Here is a 15,831-nt window from a genome sequence, read left to right as displayed (position 1 = left end):
GTGGGCTCCATTGGTCAGAAAAAATGCAGCACCATATGTAGCCACTAAGGTGAACTAAAAATCTAGATAACAGTATGCAGTACTTTATCCAGGTGTTTGAGGCTTGGAGAAGTAGGCCTAACAGGGGTGATGTCTCTTTTCTTCCACAAGGGGGCAATCATTGCCATGACAAAAGCCATGGCTGTGGATGAGAGTCGATATCAAGTGAGAGTCAACTGGTGAGGAGAACTGGCATCTGTCTCCATTTACAAACTTTTAGGATTTTCTACTTATTTTTTTCTCTTGCCCTTTTGTCTGTCCTGTTTTAAAAATACTTTTATATTTTTCCACTTTCTCCTCTTATCTCTAGCTCTGTTTGCTGCAGTCTAAATGTGTATTATCTTGTAGCATTTCCCTGGTAATGTGATGACACCTCTGTGGGAGGAGCTGGACAGACTGCAGATACCTTAGCCACCATTAAAGAAGGAGAGAACGCTCAGGCAAGTTCTCACTGGACAGGAGCCAATACAAGATATACGATGAAATATAAGATCTGTTACAATGACATATTTCAGAATGCATTGAAAAGGGAGGGTTGGTAGAGACTTCCTAATTTAACTTGCATCTCTCGTCTTGATGAACCTGATGCCTCATCTTTAACATTCTTCCTCATCTCCAACAGCTGCTTGGTCGAATGGGGACAGAAGCTGAGAGTGGGTTGGCTGCTCTGTACCTGGCTGCTGATGCTACGTTCTGCACTGGGATAGACCTGCTGCTTAGTGGAGGGGCAGAACTCAACTACGGCTACAAGAGCCAGGTCCCATGAGCAGGCCTGTCACTCCGGGCCTTGTGCCTACCTGACCAATAACAGGACCTGTTATGTTCTATTGCCATCCTGCTTGTGATTGAACCAATCACCCTGTCTTATCCATAGCCACGGGATGTAGAGGTGCTGGAGATGGTACAGCACCCCCTGATGGTGAGATGGTAAAGCTGCAATTTGTGTTGTTGCAATAAAAACGATGAAACTATTTTTTCCGTTGCATTGTTGATATAAATGATAATGTGATTGGGGTAGGGGAGAGAGGAAAAATCATGGAATATGTATATATGGGACCTATTTTGCATGGAGACTCAGCTCTGTTTTGTAAACTGTGCACTCATGATATGCTCCTATCTATTCAGTGTGGTTGGTTTGGAGTTGGAAACACTCTGCTGTACGATAGACCGTTTAAGTTAAATCGGGTCTGACCCTCTCCACCCTCCATATTCTATTCTTTCCCCTTTGTGGATATCAAGTGATCTGGAGCAGTTTTCGCAATAGTTTTCCACTTACATTTTCTAATAGTTTACAATTCTAAACTTGGCGTAAAGGGAATGGGAACAAAATCAAATTGCGTTCTCTCGCACTTGTCTCGCAGGCCTGCTGCTGCCAATGTTAAACACGTAGCGTTACTAGTCAACTAGTCTAGCAAGCAACACAGTGATGGGTGTTTTATTTAACCTTTGTACACCTTCAAGTTTGTGAAATTAGAGTTTGAAGAAGCTTACAATTTATCCTACCATTTCTACCGATCTTCATACCAGTTATGATATGCACATTTTCGTGGAACAGTTTCATTTCAAGAGTAACGTTTTCGTTTCTCAAAATCATTGACACGTGGCTAATAATACAAATCGGGATTAAAATGATTAAAACCCAAAAAGTTAATTCCACTAATGTGAGAGCAGCAGCCTCTGCCATGTGAACACACTGATTCACACTGGCGGTGAAATGAGCACATGGAACTATGAGCCTATAGGACAATGTTGTAGAGGGACTATTTTACACTGTCAACTAAGTCAATTACATAAAGCTGACAAATAAAAACTGAAAATGTCCTGATTAAAATGCAAGATTCTTTCAATTTCATCTATCTTCCCTCTGCCTCCCTTTCTATCTGTCTTGAGTTGTGCTACCACTAGTGAAGCAAACATTGCATCAAATCAATAAACTAGGTCTGGCCCAATGAAGGTCTGGCCCAATGCTGTCACTGGCTACAGTGAATCAACTAGCCTTTTCTGGGCCATCACAGTTTCCGCTCCAGTGAGCTCAGGACAAACTGTTGTTTTTGGGAAAAGGTCTTCGGGTATTTTATGGCATTTCAAATGGGTATATGGGATGCTCAGAGCATGACATTTTGCTCTTTCACACCAAGGCCTGGTGATTATTTAGGGTGAGAGTGTTGGAAAGCTTTTCAAATACTGTGAGGAACTATTATCATTCACAATTGATGTAAAACAATATATATATATATATACAGTGCCTTGCAAAGTATTTGGCCCCTTGAACTTTGCGACCTTTTGCCACATTTCAGGCTTCAAATATAAAGATATAAAACTGTATTTTTTTGTGAAGAATCAACAACAAGTGGGACACAATCAGGAAGTGGAACGACATTTATTGGATATTTCAAACTTTTTTAACAAATCAAAAACTGAAAAATTGGGCGTGCAAAATTATTCAGCCCCCTTAAGTTAATACTTTGTAGCGCCACCTTTTGCTGCGATTACAGCTGTAAGTCGCTTGGGGTATGTCTCTATCAGTTTTGCACATCGAGAGACCGAAAAAATAATTCCATTCCTCCTTGCAAAACAGCTCGAGCTCAGTGAGGTTGGATGGAGAGCATTTGTGAACAGCAGTTTTCAGTTCTTTCCACAGATTCTCGATTGGATTCAGGTCTGGACTTTGACTTGGCCATTCTAACACCTGGATATGTTTATTTTTGAACCATTCCATTGTAGATTTTGCTTTATGTTTTGGATCATTGTCTTGTTGGAAGACAAATCTCCGTCCCAGTCTCAGGTCTTTTGCAGACTCCATCAGGTTTTCTCCCAGAATGGTCCTGTATTTGGCTCCATCCATCTTCCCATCAATTTTAACCATCTTCCCTGTCCCTGCTGAAGAAAAGCAGGCCCAAACCATGATGCTGCCACCACCATGTTTGACAGTGGGGATGGTGTGTTGTGGTTGATGAGCTGTGTTGCTTTCACGCCAAACATAACGTTTTGCATTGTTGCCAAAAAGTTCAATTTTGGTTTCATCTGACCAGAGCACCTTCTTCCACATGTTTGGTGTGTCTCCCAGGTGGCTTGTGGCAAACTTTAAACGACACTTTTTATGGATATCTTTAAGAAATGGCTTTCTTCTTGCCACTCTTCCATAAAGGCCAGATTTGTGCAATATATGACTGATTGTTGTCCTATGGACAGAGTCTCCCACCTCAGCTGTAGATCTCTGCAGTTCATCCAGAGAAATCATGGGCCTCTTGGCTGCATCTCTGATCGGTCTTCTCCTTGTATGAGCTGAAAGTTTAGAGGGACGGCCAGGTCTTGGTAGATTTGCAGTGGTCTGATACTCATTCCATTTCAATATTGTCGCTTGCACAGTGCTCCTTGGGATGTTTAAAGCTTGGGAAATCTTTTTGTATCCAAATCCGGCTTTAAACTTCTTCACAACAGTATCTCGGACCTGCCTGGTGTGTTCCTTGTTCTTCATGATGCTCTCTGCGCTTTTAACGAACCTCTGAGACTATCACAGTGCAGGTGCATTTATACGGAGACTTGATTACACACAGGTGGATTGTATTTATCATCATTAGTCATTTAGGTCAACATTGGATCATTCAGAGATCCTCACTGAACTTCTGGAGAGAGTTTGCTGCACTGAAAGTAAAGGGGCTGAATAATTTTGCACGCCCAATTTTTCAGTTTTTGATTTGTTAAAAAAGTTTGAAATATCCAATAAATGTCGTTCCACTTCATGATTGTGTCCCACTTGTTGTTGATTCTTCACAAAAAAATACAGTTTTATATCTTTATGTTTGAAGCCTGAAATGTGGCAAAAGGTCGCAAAGTTCAAGGGGCCGAATACTTTCGCAAGGCACTGTATATACACTTAATTGACTTGCTGAAGAAAAAATAGCTGAGAAACTGTCACAAGAATTTTCAATCCCAATGATAATAATCAATAGCTCTGACCAATCCCCAAGGTTTGTAAGACCATGGGTATAATAGTAATTAGTCAAAGACTCAGCTTATGCAAAAGGTTAGTACAGTTTATTCAGAGAACTTCTAAAGTCAAGAATACAAAGACATCAATTTTATAGCTGCGCACATACTTCCACACAAACAGTAGGTATCCTACGCACATACTGTCCTGCTACCCAGCCGACAAAGATTAGGGAGGCCGTGAGAATCACCCCGTCCTCTCTGAAGATAGGAGACCCTGGAAAGTATTCTCAGTGACCCCTAGCCAAGGTCGGCACCGAATTTGCTCAGACAGTCTGTTTTTAAGATACTGTATATCTGTACAATATGTCTATTATAGTATTTTTATACCCTAATTCTGACTAAAAACTACACACACGGATATATAATTCTACTGACTAAAACCACACACATTAGAATAATCTCATGATTCTAATCGATTTCATACAATCATATGGTTTCAGGGTGGAATATTCTAATCATTAATTTAAACATATAAATCCCATTAACAGAAACTCAGCTTATTAGTGGTGGTGAGTTAAGACAATCAGAAAAACCAGACATCCCAAAATAGGCAATCAGACACATTAGTCCATTGATGACATAGTCCCAAAGTGTCTGACCCAAGATGGCGTAGCAGTAGGACGTGTGTGTTTGTCTTTGTCTTATCCAGTGTAAATAGCCCGTCTTTATCAACCCAGAGCATGTCGGACTGCTTCTCTCTACCACATCACCGGATTCCTGCCGCTCTGGATCATTACACCGGACCATCGCAGCTAGCTAGCTGCAAACAAGTGGCTACTGTTAGCTAACGCCTCTGCCCCGAAGAAAGCACCAACTAACGTTGAGCTAGCCTCGAGGTAGGCCCATATACCAGCTAATTTTAGGGCTATAATACCTTCTTTGCCAATTGGCCTGGAACCATTATTGTCGAGACGGAGCCCCACCAATCCATCACGACTGGACTGCAGACGTGATTGCCTGATGTGGTCCAACAAAGCAAAACAAAGCGCTTAAGGCTATGTGCCATCAAACAAAGTTAACTTCCCACAAATACAGGTGGGAAAAAGGGTAACTAAGTATGGTTCCCAATCAGAGACAACGATAGACAGCAGTCCCTGATTGAGAACCATACCCGGCCAAAACATAGAAATAGAAAATCATAGAAACACAAAACATAGAATGCCCACCCCAACTCACGCCCTGACCAAACCAAAATAGAGACATAAAAAGGATCTCTAAGATCAGGCCGTGACACCTGGACTGTTTCAATAACACAGTACCTCATTTTGTTTACCTGTCGGCCCCAGCCTCGAACTCAGGTCCTGTACCTAACAGTAACTGTCCTGTACCTAGCTGACCCGCTCTGCCCATTCATCACCATTTACCCGCTGTTGTCTTAGCTCTACTGATCAACAACTGTGATTTCTTTATACCTCTCTCTAATGTCAATATGCTTTGTCTACTGCTGTCTGGGCTAGTTCTTATTGTTTAATTTCACTGTAGAACCCTCAGTCCCGCTCAACATGCCTTAGATAGCTCTTTTGTTCCCCCTGGTGCCTCCAGAGACGAAACCTCTCTCATTGTCACTCAATGCCTAGGTTTACCTCCACTATACTCACATCCTACCATACCATTGTCTGTACATTGTGACGACCCTCCCACTCTGTCTGACGAATTCTTTCTCTTTGCTCTTGTTTTCCTTAGTAGGATGTCGGTGGGCGGAGCCGGGAGGGTCGTCAGAGAAATGGGACACACCTGGACTCCCAGGATAAATACCTGGTGTGTCCCAGGATAAATACTCAACTGCCCCATTCATGGAATAAATACACCACTTCCCCATTCATGGAGGAGACTCTCTCCATGCAGACACCTTTATAGAGTTTGTTGTGGTATTTTTGTGGTCTTTGGTTGTTTGCTTTGGCACCTTTCAACACCCTGCATTATCACATTAATGCATGCAAAACACTCACTTACAGTACTGATTACACACACCATTGTTAATTGTACTTATTTTACTTTATTTAATAAATATATTTTGTTATTCCTTGTCTCCACGTTGTCTCCCTTTTGTTACGAACTTTGAGCCGGTTCGTAACAAGTGGGAGCTCATCCGGGATCTTGAAGGTATTGTGTTTGGGAGTAAACGTGGAGTTAATGTTAAACTTTGTAGATGCTTTGTTTGCATTTTGTGTTACAGCTTTTTTGATTTTTGTAATATTTGGTGCCCAGTATTGGTTGCCTTTTGTTTGGTAAACTTGCCACTGTGGTGGATAGTTGTGTGCTGCGTTGGAGAGACTACATTGGTTAGTTTCCAGGCCTCTTGCTCTACTCACTGTTGGGACATCGGTCTGAGGTGAGTACAATCGGCTGTGTACCTCAGTGGGAGATTTTGATAGGGTAGTGATACTTGCTACCCGGAGCTATAGCCTTTTTCCCCTGTTAGGCTTAGCGACGTGTTTCATTTTGGAATATGTTGGGCATGGTTATTTTTGTGGTGTCTGTGGATTGAGCAGTTGTCTTGGGGACACCACGTGGCTGGGGAATCTGCCAGAATGCTGGGTGGTTTATTTCCTTGCCAGCGGGTTAGTGTGTAATTACCCACCGCAAATCTGCACGAAGACGAGGGTTTAGTTACTGTAGGTTTTGGAAGCTCCATATATATCCCATCTCTCTTCTGTGGTGCCCAGTGTGATTGTCATTTCTCTGGTTGTGGTCTGGTGTGCTCAGCAGAGGGGAAGAGCGAGAATTTTTTTCTTGTGACTATGGTGTCTTATGTAGACAAGTTCATTTGCTTTCCATCAGAGGAACTGTTAAAATGATGTACTGAAGAACAGCTGAAGGTTGCTGAACACTACAAGTTTGAAATTTGTGATAAATGTCTAAAGTTATATTAGTTTAATATTGAAGGCCAATCTGATGGGGAGTGATATTCTTGAAGTTACCACTGGGTAACTTACTCGGAGTGAGTGGGGGCTTTCAGAGAGATTTGGGCCTTGCTCACCGAGATACTTTGGTTCACGGAAAGGTTTAATTCAACTAGGGTTGAGCCTGACTCCGTGGTGAAGCTGACTTTGGTCAAGAGGATCACTACTGTCAAGGTTCAGTTCATTGGAAAAACTAATGTCCGGTTCTCAGGGCAAAGGGTAAATTCAGTACGTGTGCTTACGTTAAATCTAAGCCTACAGCGTTAGCTGCACCTGTTCCACATCAGTTCACTCCTGACACATTGTCTCAGGCCCAGGGGCATGTGAAAGTCCATATTGACCCAGACTATTTACCTTTCATTACAGAGGGTTTTGTAGCTGTTGGGAAGTAAGGACCTAGTGCCAGTGAAGATCCTGCGACTGGTGCCTCTGAATTGTTTGTGTTGGAGTCTGTTACCCTTCTCTGTTGAGGCTGCTTCGGGGAATAGTGTTCTAATTAGGGGAATAGGTTTGAACACTCTGTCAGTCCCATTGCATAAACTGATGTTGGATTGTGGACTGGTGAAAGGTGGGGGTGCGTCCTTCGTTGCCCATTGAGTGTATCAATGTTATCCTTGGGAATAACTTAGCTGGTGAGCGTATATGGCCTGTCGTGTTTCCATCTCTAGTGGTTTCCACTAAGCCGTTATTTGCAGGGATTCCTGATGAGTGCGCAGAGTTTCCCAGAGGTGTTCTCTACGTGTGCAGTGATGCGTTCTATGAGCCGTGGCAAATTGGTCACTGCGCCAACTAGCGAGAATACCACAAAGAAGTCTGTCACTGCTTTCCTGTTATCCCGTTATCTGTATCCCACTCCGATTTGGTCAATGCGCAATGGACTGACCCCACATTGGAAGAGTTGCTTGACCAAATTGTGCCTGTGGAACAATTGGGAGATGTCTCCCATGGCTATTTTCTCCAAGAGGATGTCCTGATGAGAAAGTGGGTGTCTCATGGTAGTTTTCTGGGGAGGTGATTAGTCAGGTTGTTGTACCAGTTAAGCTTCGTGAGTTGGTTTTGACAACTTCCCACAACAACGTTGCTGGACATATGGCTGTGAGGAAAACCTACAATCGCATATTAAGACATTTCTTTTGGCCTATGTTAAAGAGGGATGTTTCTGAGTTCATCAAAACTTGTCACCTGTCAATTAACTGGTAAACCTAATTAAGCTGGTACCACTGTTTCCTATTCCTGTACTCAGCCAACCTTTTGAGTAACTGATTATTGACTGTTGGTCCTCTGCCTCGTTATAAAAAGGGTAGTAGTTACCTGTTCACCGTGTCAGACCACTAGGTTTCCTGCTGCCTATCCTTTCCGGTCTAAGATGACTAAGTCTGTGTTAAAAGCTTTGACTCAGTTTCTCACTGTTTGGAATCCCTATGGTCATTCAGAGTGATCAGGGATCTAATTTCACCTCTAATCTATTTGGTCAGGTTCTCCAACCGCTCCATATTAAACACAATTTGTATAGCGCCTATCACGCGCAAAGTTAAGGAGCACTGGAATGTTTCCATCAAACAGTTAAGTCTTTGTTGAGAGCTTATTGTACTGAGATGGATAAGGATTGGGAGGAGGGGTTGCCTTGGTTACTGTTAGCCGCTAGGGAGGTTTCACAGGAGAGCACGGGTTTCAGTCTAAATGACCTTGTTTGGACATAAGGTGCATAGACTTCTCTGTTCTCCAGGATGACTGGAAGTCTTCCGAGCCCCCTCAGTCCCTGTTACAGTATGTGTGATTTCCGGCGACCGTTACATACCTTCGAAAGGTGGTTGGTGCAGGGTGAAGTGCGTCCTGTTCGGGCTAAGGTAGTAGCTATTGATACTTCTCCACCACCAACTACTAAAAAGGAACTAATGTGTTTCTTGAATGTTATTTTGTGTTTGGTATTGTCCTATTCTGTCGCTCCTGTCAGTTCCCTTCTGGTCTCGTCTTCTTCTTCCTCTTAAAGGTTGCTTCCTCTTTGCTGAGGTCTGGGGAGGATGAGGTTGGCTGGGGCAAATGGATGCAAAGACTGGGTCAACTTGTATTTGTGACTGGTATGGTGTTTCGGGGTCCTTGTTGGTCTCCGGTTTTATGGTGGGGGGGGGGGGGGGGATGACCCTCCCACTCTGTCCGACAAATTATTTTGCTTTGCTCTTGTTTTCCAAAATAGGATGTCGGTGGGCGGAGCCGGGAGGGTTGTCAGAGAAATGGGACACACCTGGACTCTCCCTATTCATGGAGGAGACTCTCTCCATGCAGTCACCTTTATAGACTTTGTTGTGGTATTTTTGTGGCCTTTGGTTGTTTGCTTTGGCACCTTTCAACACCCCGCATTATCACATTAATGCATGCAAAACACTCACTTGCACTACTGATTCCATACACCATTGTTAATTGTATTTATTTTACTTTATTTAATAAATATATTTTGTTATTCCTGGTCTCCACGTTGTCTCCTTTTTGTTACGAACTTTGAGCCGGTTCGTGACAACATTATGCCCTGAAACCATTCTACCACGCCTAGAAATCTGCTCCTTTTATTCTGTCCCCAACGCACTAGACGACCAGTTCTTATAGCCTTTAGCCATACCCTTATTTTGATACTGTTGCAAAGCTAACTAAAAAGCAGCATTCCCCAAGAGAGGATGGCTTTCACTTCAGCAGTGATAAATTCATGAACTTCTTTGAGGAAAAGATCATGATTATTAGAAAGCAAATTACGGACTCCTCTTTAAATCTGCGTATTCCTTCAAAGCTCAGTTGTCCTGAGTCTGCACAACTCTGCCAGGACCTAGGATCAAGAGAGATGCTCAAGTGTTTTAGTACTATATCTCTTGACACAATGATGAAAATAATCATGGCCTCTAAACCTTCAAGCTGCATACTGGACCCTATTACAACTAAACTACTGAAAGAGCTGCTTCCTGTGCTTGGCCCTCCTATGTTGAACATAATAAACGTCTCTCTATCCACCGGATGTGTACCAAACTCACTAAAAGTGGCAGTAATAAAGCCTCTCTTGAAAAAGCCAAAACTTGACCCAGAAAATATAAAAAACTATCGGCCTATATCGAATCTTTCATTCCTCTCAAAATTTTTAGAAAAGGCTGTTGCGCAGCAACTCACTGCCTTCCTGAAGACAAACAATGTATACGAAATGCTTCATTCTGGTTTTAGACCCCATCATAGCACTGAGACTGCACTTGTGAAGGTGGTAAATGACCTTTTAATGGCATCAGACCGAGGCTCTGCATCTGTCCTTGTGCTCCTAGACCTTAGTGCTGCTTTTGATACCATCGATCACCACATTCTTTTGGAGAGATTGGAAACCCAAATTGGTCTACACAGACAAGTTCTGGCCTGGTTTAGATCTTATCTGTCGGAAAGATATCAGTTTGTCTCTGTGAATGGTTTGTCCTCTGACAAATCAACTGTAAATTTCGGTGTTCCTCCTGGTTCCATTTTAGGACCACTATTGTTTTCACTATATATTTTACCTCTTGGGGATGTCATTCGAAAACATGTTAACTTTCACTGCTATGCGGATGACACACAGCTGTACATTTCAATGAAACATGGTGAAGCCCCAAAATTGCCCTCGCTAGAAGCATGTGTTTCAGACATAAGGAAGTGAATGGCTGCAAACGTTCTACTTTTAAACTCGGACAAAACAGAGATGCTTGTTCAAGGTCCCAAGAAACAAAGAGATCTTCTGGTGAATCTGACAATTATTCTTAATGGTTGTACAGTCGTCTCAAATAAAACTGTGAAGGACCTCGGCGTTACTCTGGACCCTGATCTCTCTTTTGAAGAACATATCAAGACCATTTCAAGGACAGCTTTTTTCCATCTACGTAACATTGCAAAAGTCAGACACTTTCTGTCCACAAATTATGCAGAAAAATTCATCCATGCTTTTGTCACTTCTAGGTTAGACTACAGCAATGCTCTACTTTCCGGCTACCCGGATAAAGCACTAAATAAACTTCAGTTAGAGCTAAATACGGCTGCTAGAATCCTGACTAGAACCAAAAAAATGTGACCATATTACTCCAGTGCTAGCCTCCCTACACTGGCTTCCTGTCAAGGCAGGGGCTGATTTCAAGGTTTTACTGCTACTTACTCCTACAAAGCATTACATGGACTTGCTCCTACCTATCTCTCTGATTTGATCCTGCCGTACATACCTACACGTACGCTACGGTCACAAGACGCAGGCCTCCTAATTGTCCCTAGAATTTCTAAGCAAACAGCTGGAGGCAGGGCTTTCTCCTATAGAGCTCCATTTTTATGGAATGGCCTGCTGTCTCAATATGATTGAGTGTAGTCTGGCCCAGGAGTGAGAAGGTGAATGGAAAGGCTCTGGAGCAACGAACTGCCCTTGCTGTCTCTGCCTGGCCGGTTCCCCTCTTTCCACTGGGATTCTCTGCCTCTAACCCTATTACAGGGGCTGAGTCACTGGCTTACTGGGGCTCTTTCATACCGTCCCTAGGAGGGATGCGTCACTTGAGTGGGTTGAGTCACTGATGTGATTGGGTTTGGGTTGGCGCCCCCTCTTGGGTTGTGCCGTGGCGGAGATCTTTGTGGGCTATACTCGGCCTTGTCTCAAGATGGTAAGTTGGTGGTTGAAGATATCCTTCTAGTGGTATGGGGGCTTCCCAGCTCCTCCCAGCTGCCCACTGCACTGAGGCACTGTCACCACCGATAAATCTACGATAATCGAATTTCAATAAGCATTTTTCTACGGCTGGCCATGCTTTCCACCTGGCTACCCCTACCCCGATCAACAGCCATGCACCCCCCACAGCAACTTTCCCAAGCCTCCCCATTTCTCCTTCATCCAAATCTAGATAGCTGATGTTATGAAAGAGCTGCAAAATCTGGACTTCTACAAATCAGCTGGGCTAGACAATCTGGACCCTCTCTTTCTAAAATTATCCGCCGCAATTATAGCAACCCTTATTACTAGCCTCTTCAACCTCTCTTTCGTATTGTCTGAGATCCCTTAAGATTGGAAAGCTGCTTCTGTCATCCCCCTCTTCAAAGGGGGAGAAACTCTAGACCCAAAATGTTAGACATATCTGGTGGGCTCCATTGGTCAGAAAAATGCAGCACCATATGTAGCCACTAAGGTGAACTAAAAATCTAGATAACAGTATGCAGTACTTTATCCAGGTGTTTGAGGCTTGGAGAAGTAGGCCTAACAGGGGTGATGTCTCTTTTCTTCCACAAGGGGGCAATCATTGCCATGACAAAAGCCATGGCTGTGGATGAGAGTCGATATCAAGTGAGAGTCAACTGGTGAGGAGAACTGGCATCTGTCTCCATTTACAAACTTTTAGGATTTTCTACTTATTTTTTTCTCTTGCCCTTTTGTCTGTCCTGTTTTAAAAATACTTTTATATTTTTCCACTTTCTCCTCTTATCTCTAGCTCTGTTTGCTGCAGTCTAAATGTGTATTATCTTGTAGCATTTCCCCTGGTAATGTGATGACACCTCTGTGGGAGGAGCTGGCTGGACAGACTGCAGATACCTTAGCCACCATTAAAGAAGGAGAGAACGCTCAGGCAAGTTCTCACTGGACAGGAGCCAATACAAGATATACGATGAAATATAAGATCTGTTACAATGACATATTTCAGAATGCATTGAAAAGGGAGGGTTGGTAGAGACTTCCTAATTTAACTTGCATCTCTCGTCTTGATGAACCTGATGCCTCATCTTTAACATTCTTCCTCATCTCCAACAGCTGCTTGGTCGAATGGGGACAGAAGCTGAGAGTGGGTTGGCTGCTCTGTACCTGGCTGCTGATGCTACGTTCTGCACTGGGATAGACCTGCTGCTTAGTGGAGGGGCAGAACTCAACTACGGCTACAAGAGCCAGGTCCCATGAGCAGGCCTGTCACTCCGGGCCTTGTGCCTACCTGACCAATAACAGGACCTGTTATGTTCTATTGCCATCCTGCTTGTGATTGAACCAATCACCCTGTCTTATCCATAGCCACGGGATGTAGAGGTGCTGGAGATGGTACAGCACCCCCTGATGGTGAGATGGTAAAGCTGCAATTTGTGTTGTTGCAATAAAAACGATGAAACTATTTTTTCCGTTGCATTGTTGATATAAATGATAATGTGATTGGGGTAGGGGAGAGAGGAAAATCATGGAATATGTATATATGGGACCTATTTTGCATGGAGACTCAGCTCTGTTTTGTAAACTGTGCACTCATGATATGCTCCTATCTATTCAGTGTGGTTGGTTTGGAGTTGGAAACACTCTGCTGTACGATAGACCGTTTAAGTTAAATCGGGTCTGACCCTCTCCACCCTCCATATTCTATTCTTTCCCCTTTGTGGATATCAAGTGATCTGGAGCAGTTTTCGCAATAGTTTTCCACTTACATTTTCTAATAGTTTACAATTCTAAACTTGGCGTAAAGGGAATGGGAACAAAATCAAATTGCGTTCTCTCGCACTTGTCTCGCAGGCCTGCTGCTGCCAATGTTAAACACGTAGCGTTACTAGTCAACTAGTCTAGCAAGCAACACAGTGATGGGTGTTTTATTTAACCTTTGTACACCTTCAAGTTTGTGAAATTAGAGTTTGAAGAAGCTTACAATTTATCCTACCATTTCTACCGATCTTCATACCAGTTATGATATGCACATTTTCGTGGAACAGTTTCATTTCAAGAGTAACGTTTTCGTTTCTCAAAATCATTGACACGTGGCTAATAATACAAATCGGGATTAAAATGATTAAAACCCAAAAAGTTAATTCCACTAATGTGAGAGCAGCAGCCTCTGCCATGTGAACACACTGATTCACACTGGCGGTGAAATGAGCACATGGAACTATGAGCCTATAGGACAATGTTGTAGAGGGACTATTTTACACTGTCAACTAAGTCAATTACATAAAGCTGACAAATAAAAACTGAAAATGTCCTGATTAAAATGCAAGATTCTTTCAATTTCATCTATCTTCCCTCTGCCTCCCTTTCTATCTGTCTTGAGTTGTGCTACCACTAGTGAAGCAAACATTGCATCAAATCAATAAACTAGGTCTGGCCCAATGAAGGTCTGGCCCAATGCTGTCACTGGCTACAGTGAATCAACTAGCCTTTTCTGGGCCATCACAGTTTCCGCTCCAGTGAGCTCAGGACAAACCGTTGTTTTTGGGAAAAGGTCTTCGGGTATTTTATGGCATTTCAAATGGGTATATGGGATGCTCAGAGCATGACATTTTGCTCTTTCACACCAAGGCCTGGTGATTATTTAGGGTGAGAGTGTTGGAAAGCTTTTTCAAATACTGTGAGGAACTATTATCATTCACAATTGATGTAAAACAATATATATATATATATACAGTGCCTTGCGAAAGTATTTGGCCCCCTTGAACTTTGCGACCTTTTGCCACATTTCAGGCTTCAAATATAAAGATATAAAACTGTATTTTTTTGTGAAGAATCAACAACAAGTGGGACACAATCAGGAAGTGGAACGACATTTATTGGATATTTCAAACTTTTTTAACAAATCAAAAACTGAAAAATTGGGCGTGCAAAATTATTCAGCCCCCTTAAGTTAATACTTTGTAGCGCCACCTTTTGCTGCGATTACAGCTGTAAGTCGCTTGGGGTATGTCTCTATCAGTTTTGCACATCGAGAGACTGAAAATATTTCCCATTCCTCCTTGCAAAACAGCTCGAGCTCAGTGAGGTTGGATGGAGAGCATTTGTGAACAGCAGTTTTCAGTTCTTTCCACAGATTCTCGATTGGATTCAGGTCTGGACTTTGACTTGGCCATTCTAACACCTGGATATGTTTATTTTTGAACCATTCCATTGTAGATTTTGCTTTATGTTTTGGATCATTGTCTTGTTGGAAGACAAATCTCCGTCCCAGTCTCAGGTCTTTTGCAGACTCCATCAGGTTTTCTCCCAGAATGGTCCTGTATTTGGCTCCATCCATCTTCCCATCAATTTTAACCATCTTCCCTGTCCCTGCTGAAGAAAAGCAGGCCCAAACCATGATGTGCCACCACCATGTTTGACAGTGGGGATGGTGTGTTGTGGTTGATGAGCTGTGTTGCTTTCACGCCAAACATAACGTTTTGCATTGTTGCCAAAAAGTTCAATTTTGGTTTCATCTGACCAGAGCACCTTCTTCCACATGTTTGGTGTGTCTCCCAGGTGGCTTGTGGCAAACTTTAAACGACACTTTTTATGGATATCTTTAAGAAATGGCTTTCTTCTTGCCACTCTTCCATAAAGGCCAGATTTGTGCAATATATGACTGATTGTTGTCCTATGGACAGAGTCTCCCACCTCAGCTGTAGATCTCTGCAGTTCATCCAGAGAAATCATGGGCCTCTTGGCTGCATCTCTGATCGGTCTTCTCCTTGTATGAGCTGAAAGTTTAGAGGGACGGCCAGGTCTTGGTAGATTTGCAGTGGTCTGATACTCATTCCATTTCAATATTGTCGCTTGCACAGTGCTCCTTGGGATGTTTAAAGCTTGGGAAATCTTTTTGTATCCAAATCCGGCTTTAAACTTCTTCACAACAGTATCTCGGACCTGCCTGGTGTGTTCCTTGTTCTTCATGATGCTCTCTGCGCTTTTAACGAACCTCTGAGACTATCACAGTGCAGGTGCATTTATACGGAGACTTGATTACACACAGGTGGATTGTATTTATCATCATTAGTCATTTAGGTCAACATTGGATCATTCAGAGATCCTCACTGAACTTCTGGAGAGAGTTTGCTGCACTGAAAGTAAAGGGGCTGAATAATTTTGCACGCCCAATTTTTCAGTTTTTGATTTGTTAAAAAAGTTTGAAATATCCAATAAATGTCGTTCCACTTCATG

The 15,831-nt window shown here is 42.8% G+C and overlaps 1 protein-coding gene and 1 long non-coding RNA gene across 2 annotated transcripts in view; both read left to right on the top strand.

Annotated features, from left to right (window-relative positions):
* Positions 1-15,831, top strand: part of LOC135554409 (branched-chain-amino-acid aminotransferase, cytosolic-like) — a 51,545-nt gene that overhangs the window by 15,170 nt on the left and 20,544 nt on the right. The window contains exons 7-8 of the mRNA XM_064986707.1: positions 151-218; positions 12,430-12,526. Coding sequence (XP_064842779.1) covers positions 151-218; positions 12,430-12,526 — 165 coding nt within the window. The remainder of the gene's footprint in view (positions 1-150; positions 219-12,429; positions 12,527-15,831) is intronic.
* Positions 395-1,010, top strand: LOC135554411 (uncharacterized). Its single transcript, XR_010457693.1, has 2 exons — positions 395-479; positions 662-1,010. It is a non-coding gene; the product is annotated as an uncharacterized LOC135554411 (long non-coding RNA).

Source organism: Oncorhynchus masou, chromosome 14, assembly GCF_036934945.1.
Source record: "Oncorhynchus masou masou isolate Uvic2021 chromosome 14, UVic_Omas_1.1, whole genome shotgun sequence".
Classification (NCBI taxonomy): Eukaryota; Metazoa; Chordata; class Actinopteri; order Salmoniformes; family Salmonidae; genus Oncorhynchus; species Oncorhynchus masou.
The sequence above is the reverse complement of the archived record's forward strand: the minus strand, read 5'-3'. Positions and strand labels throughout refer to the sequence as shown.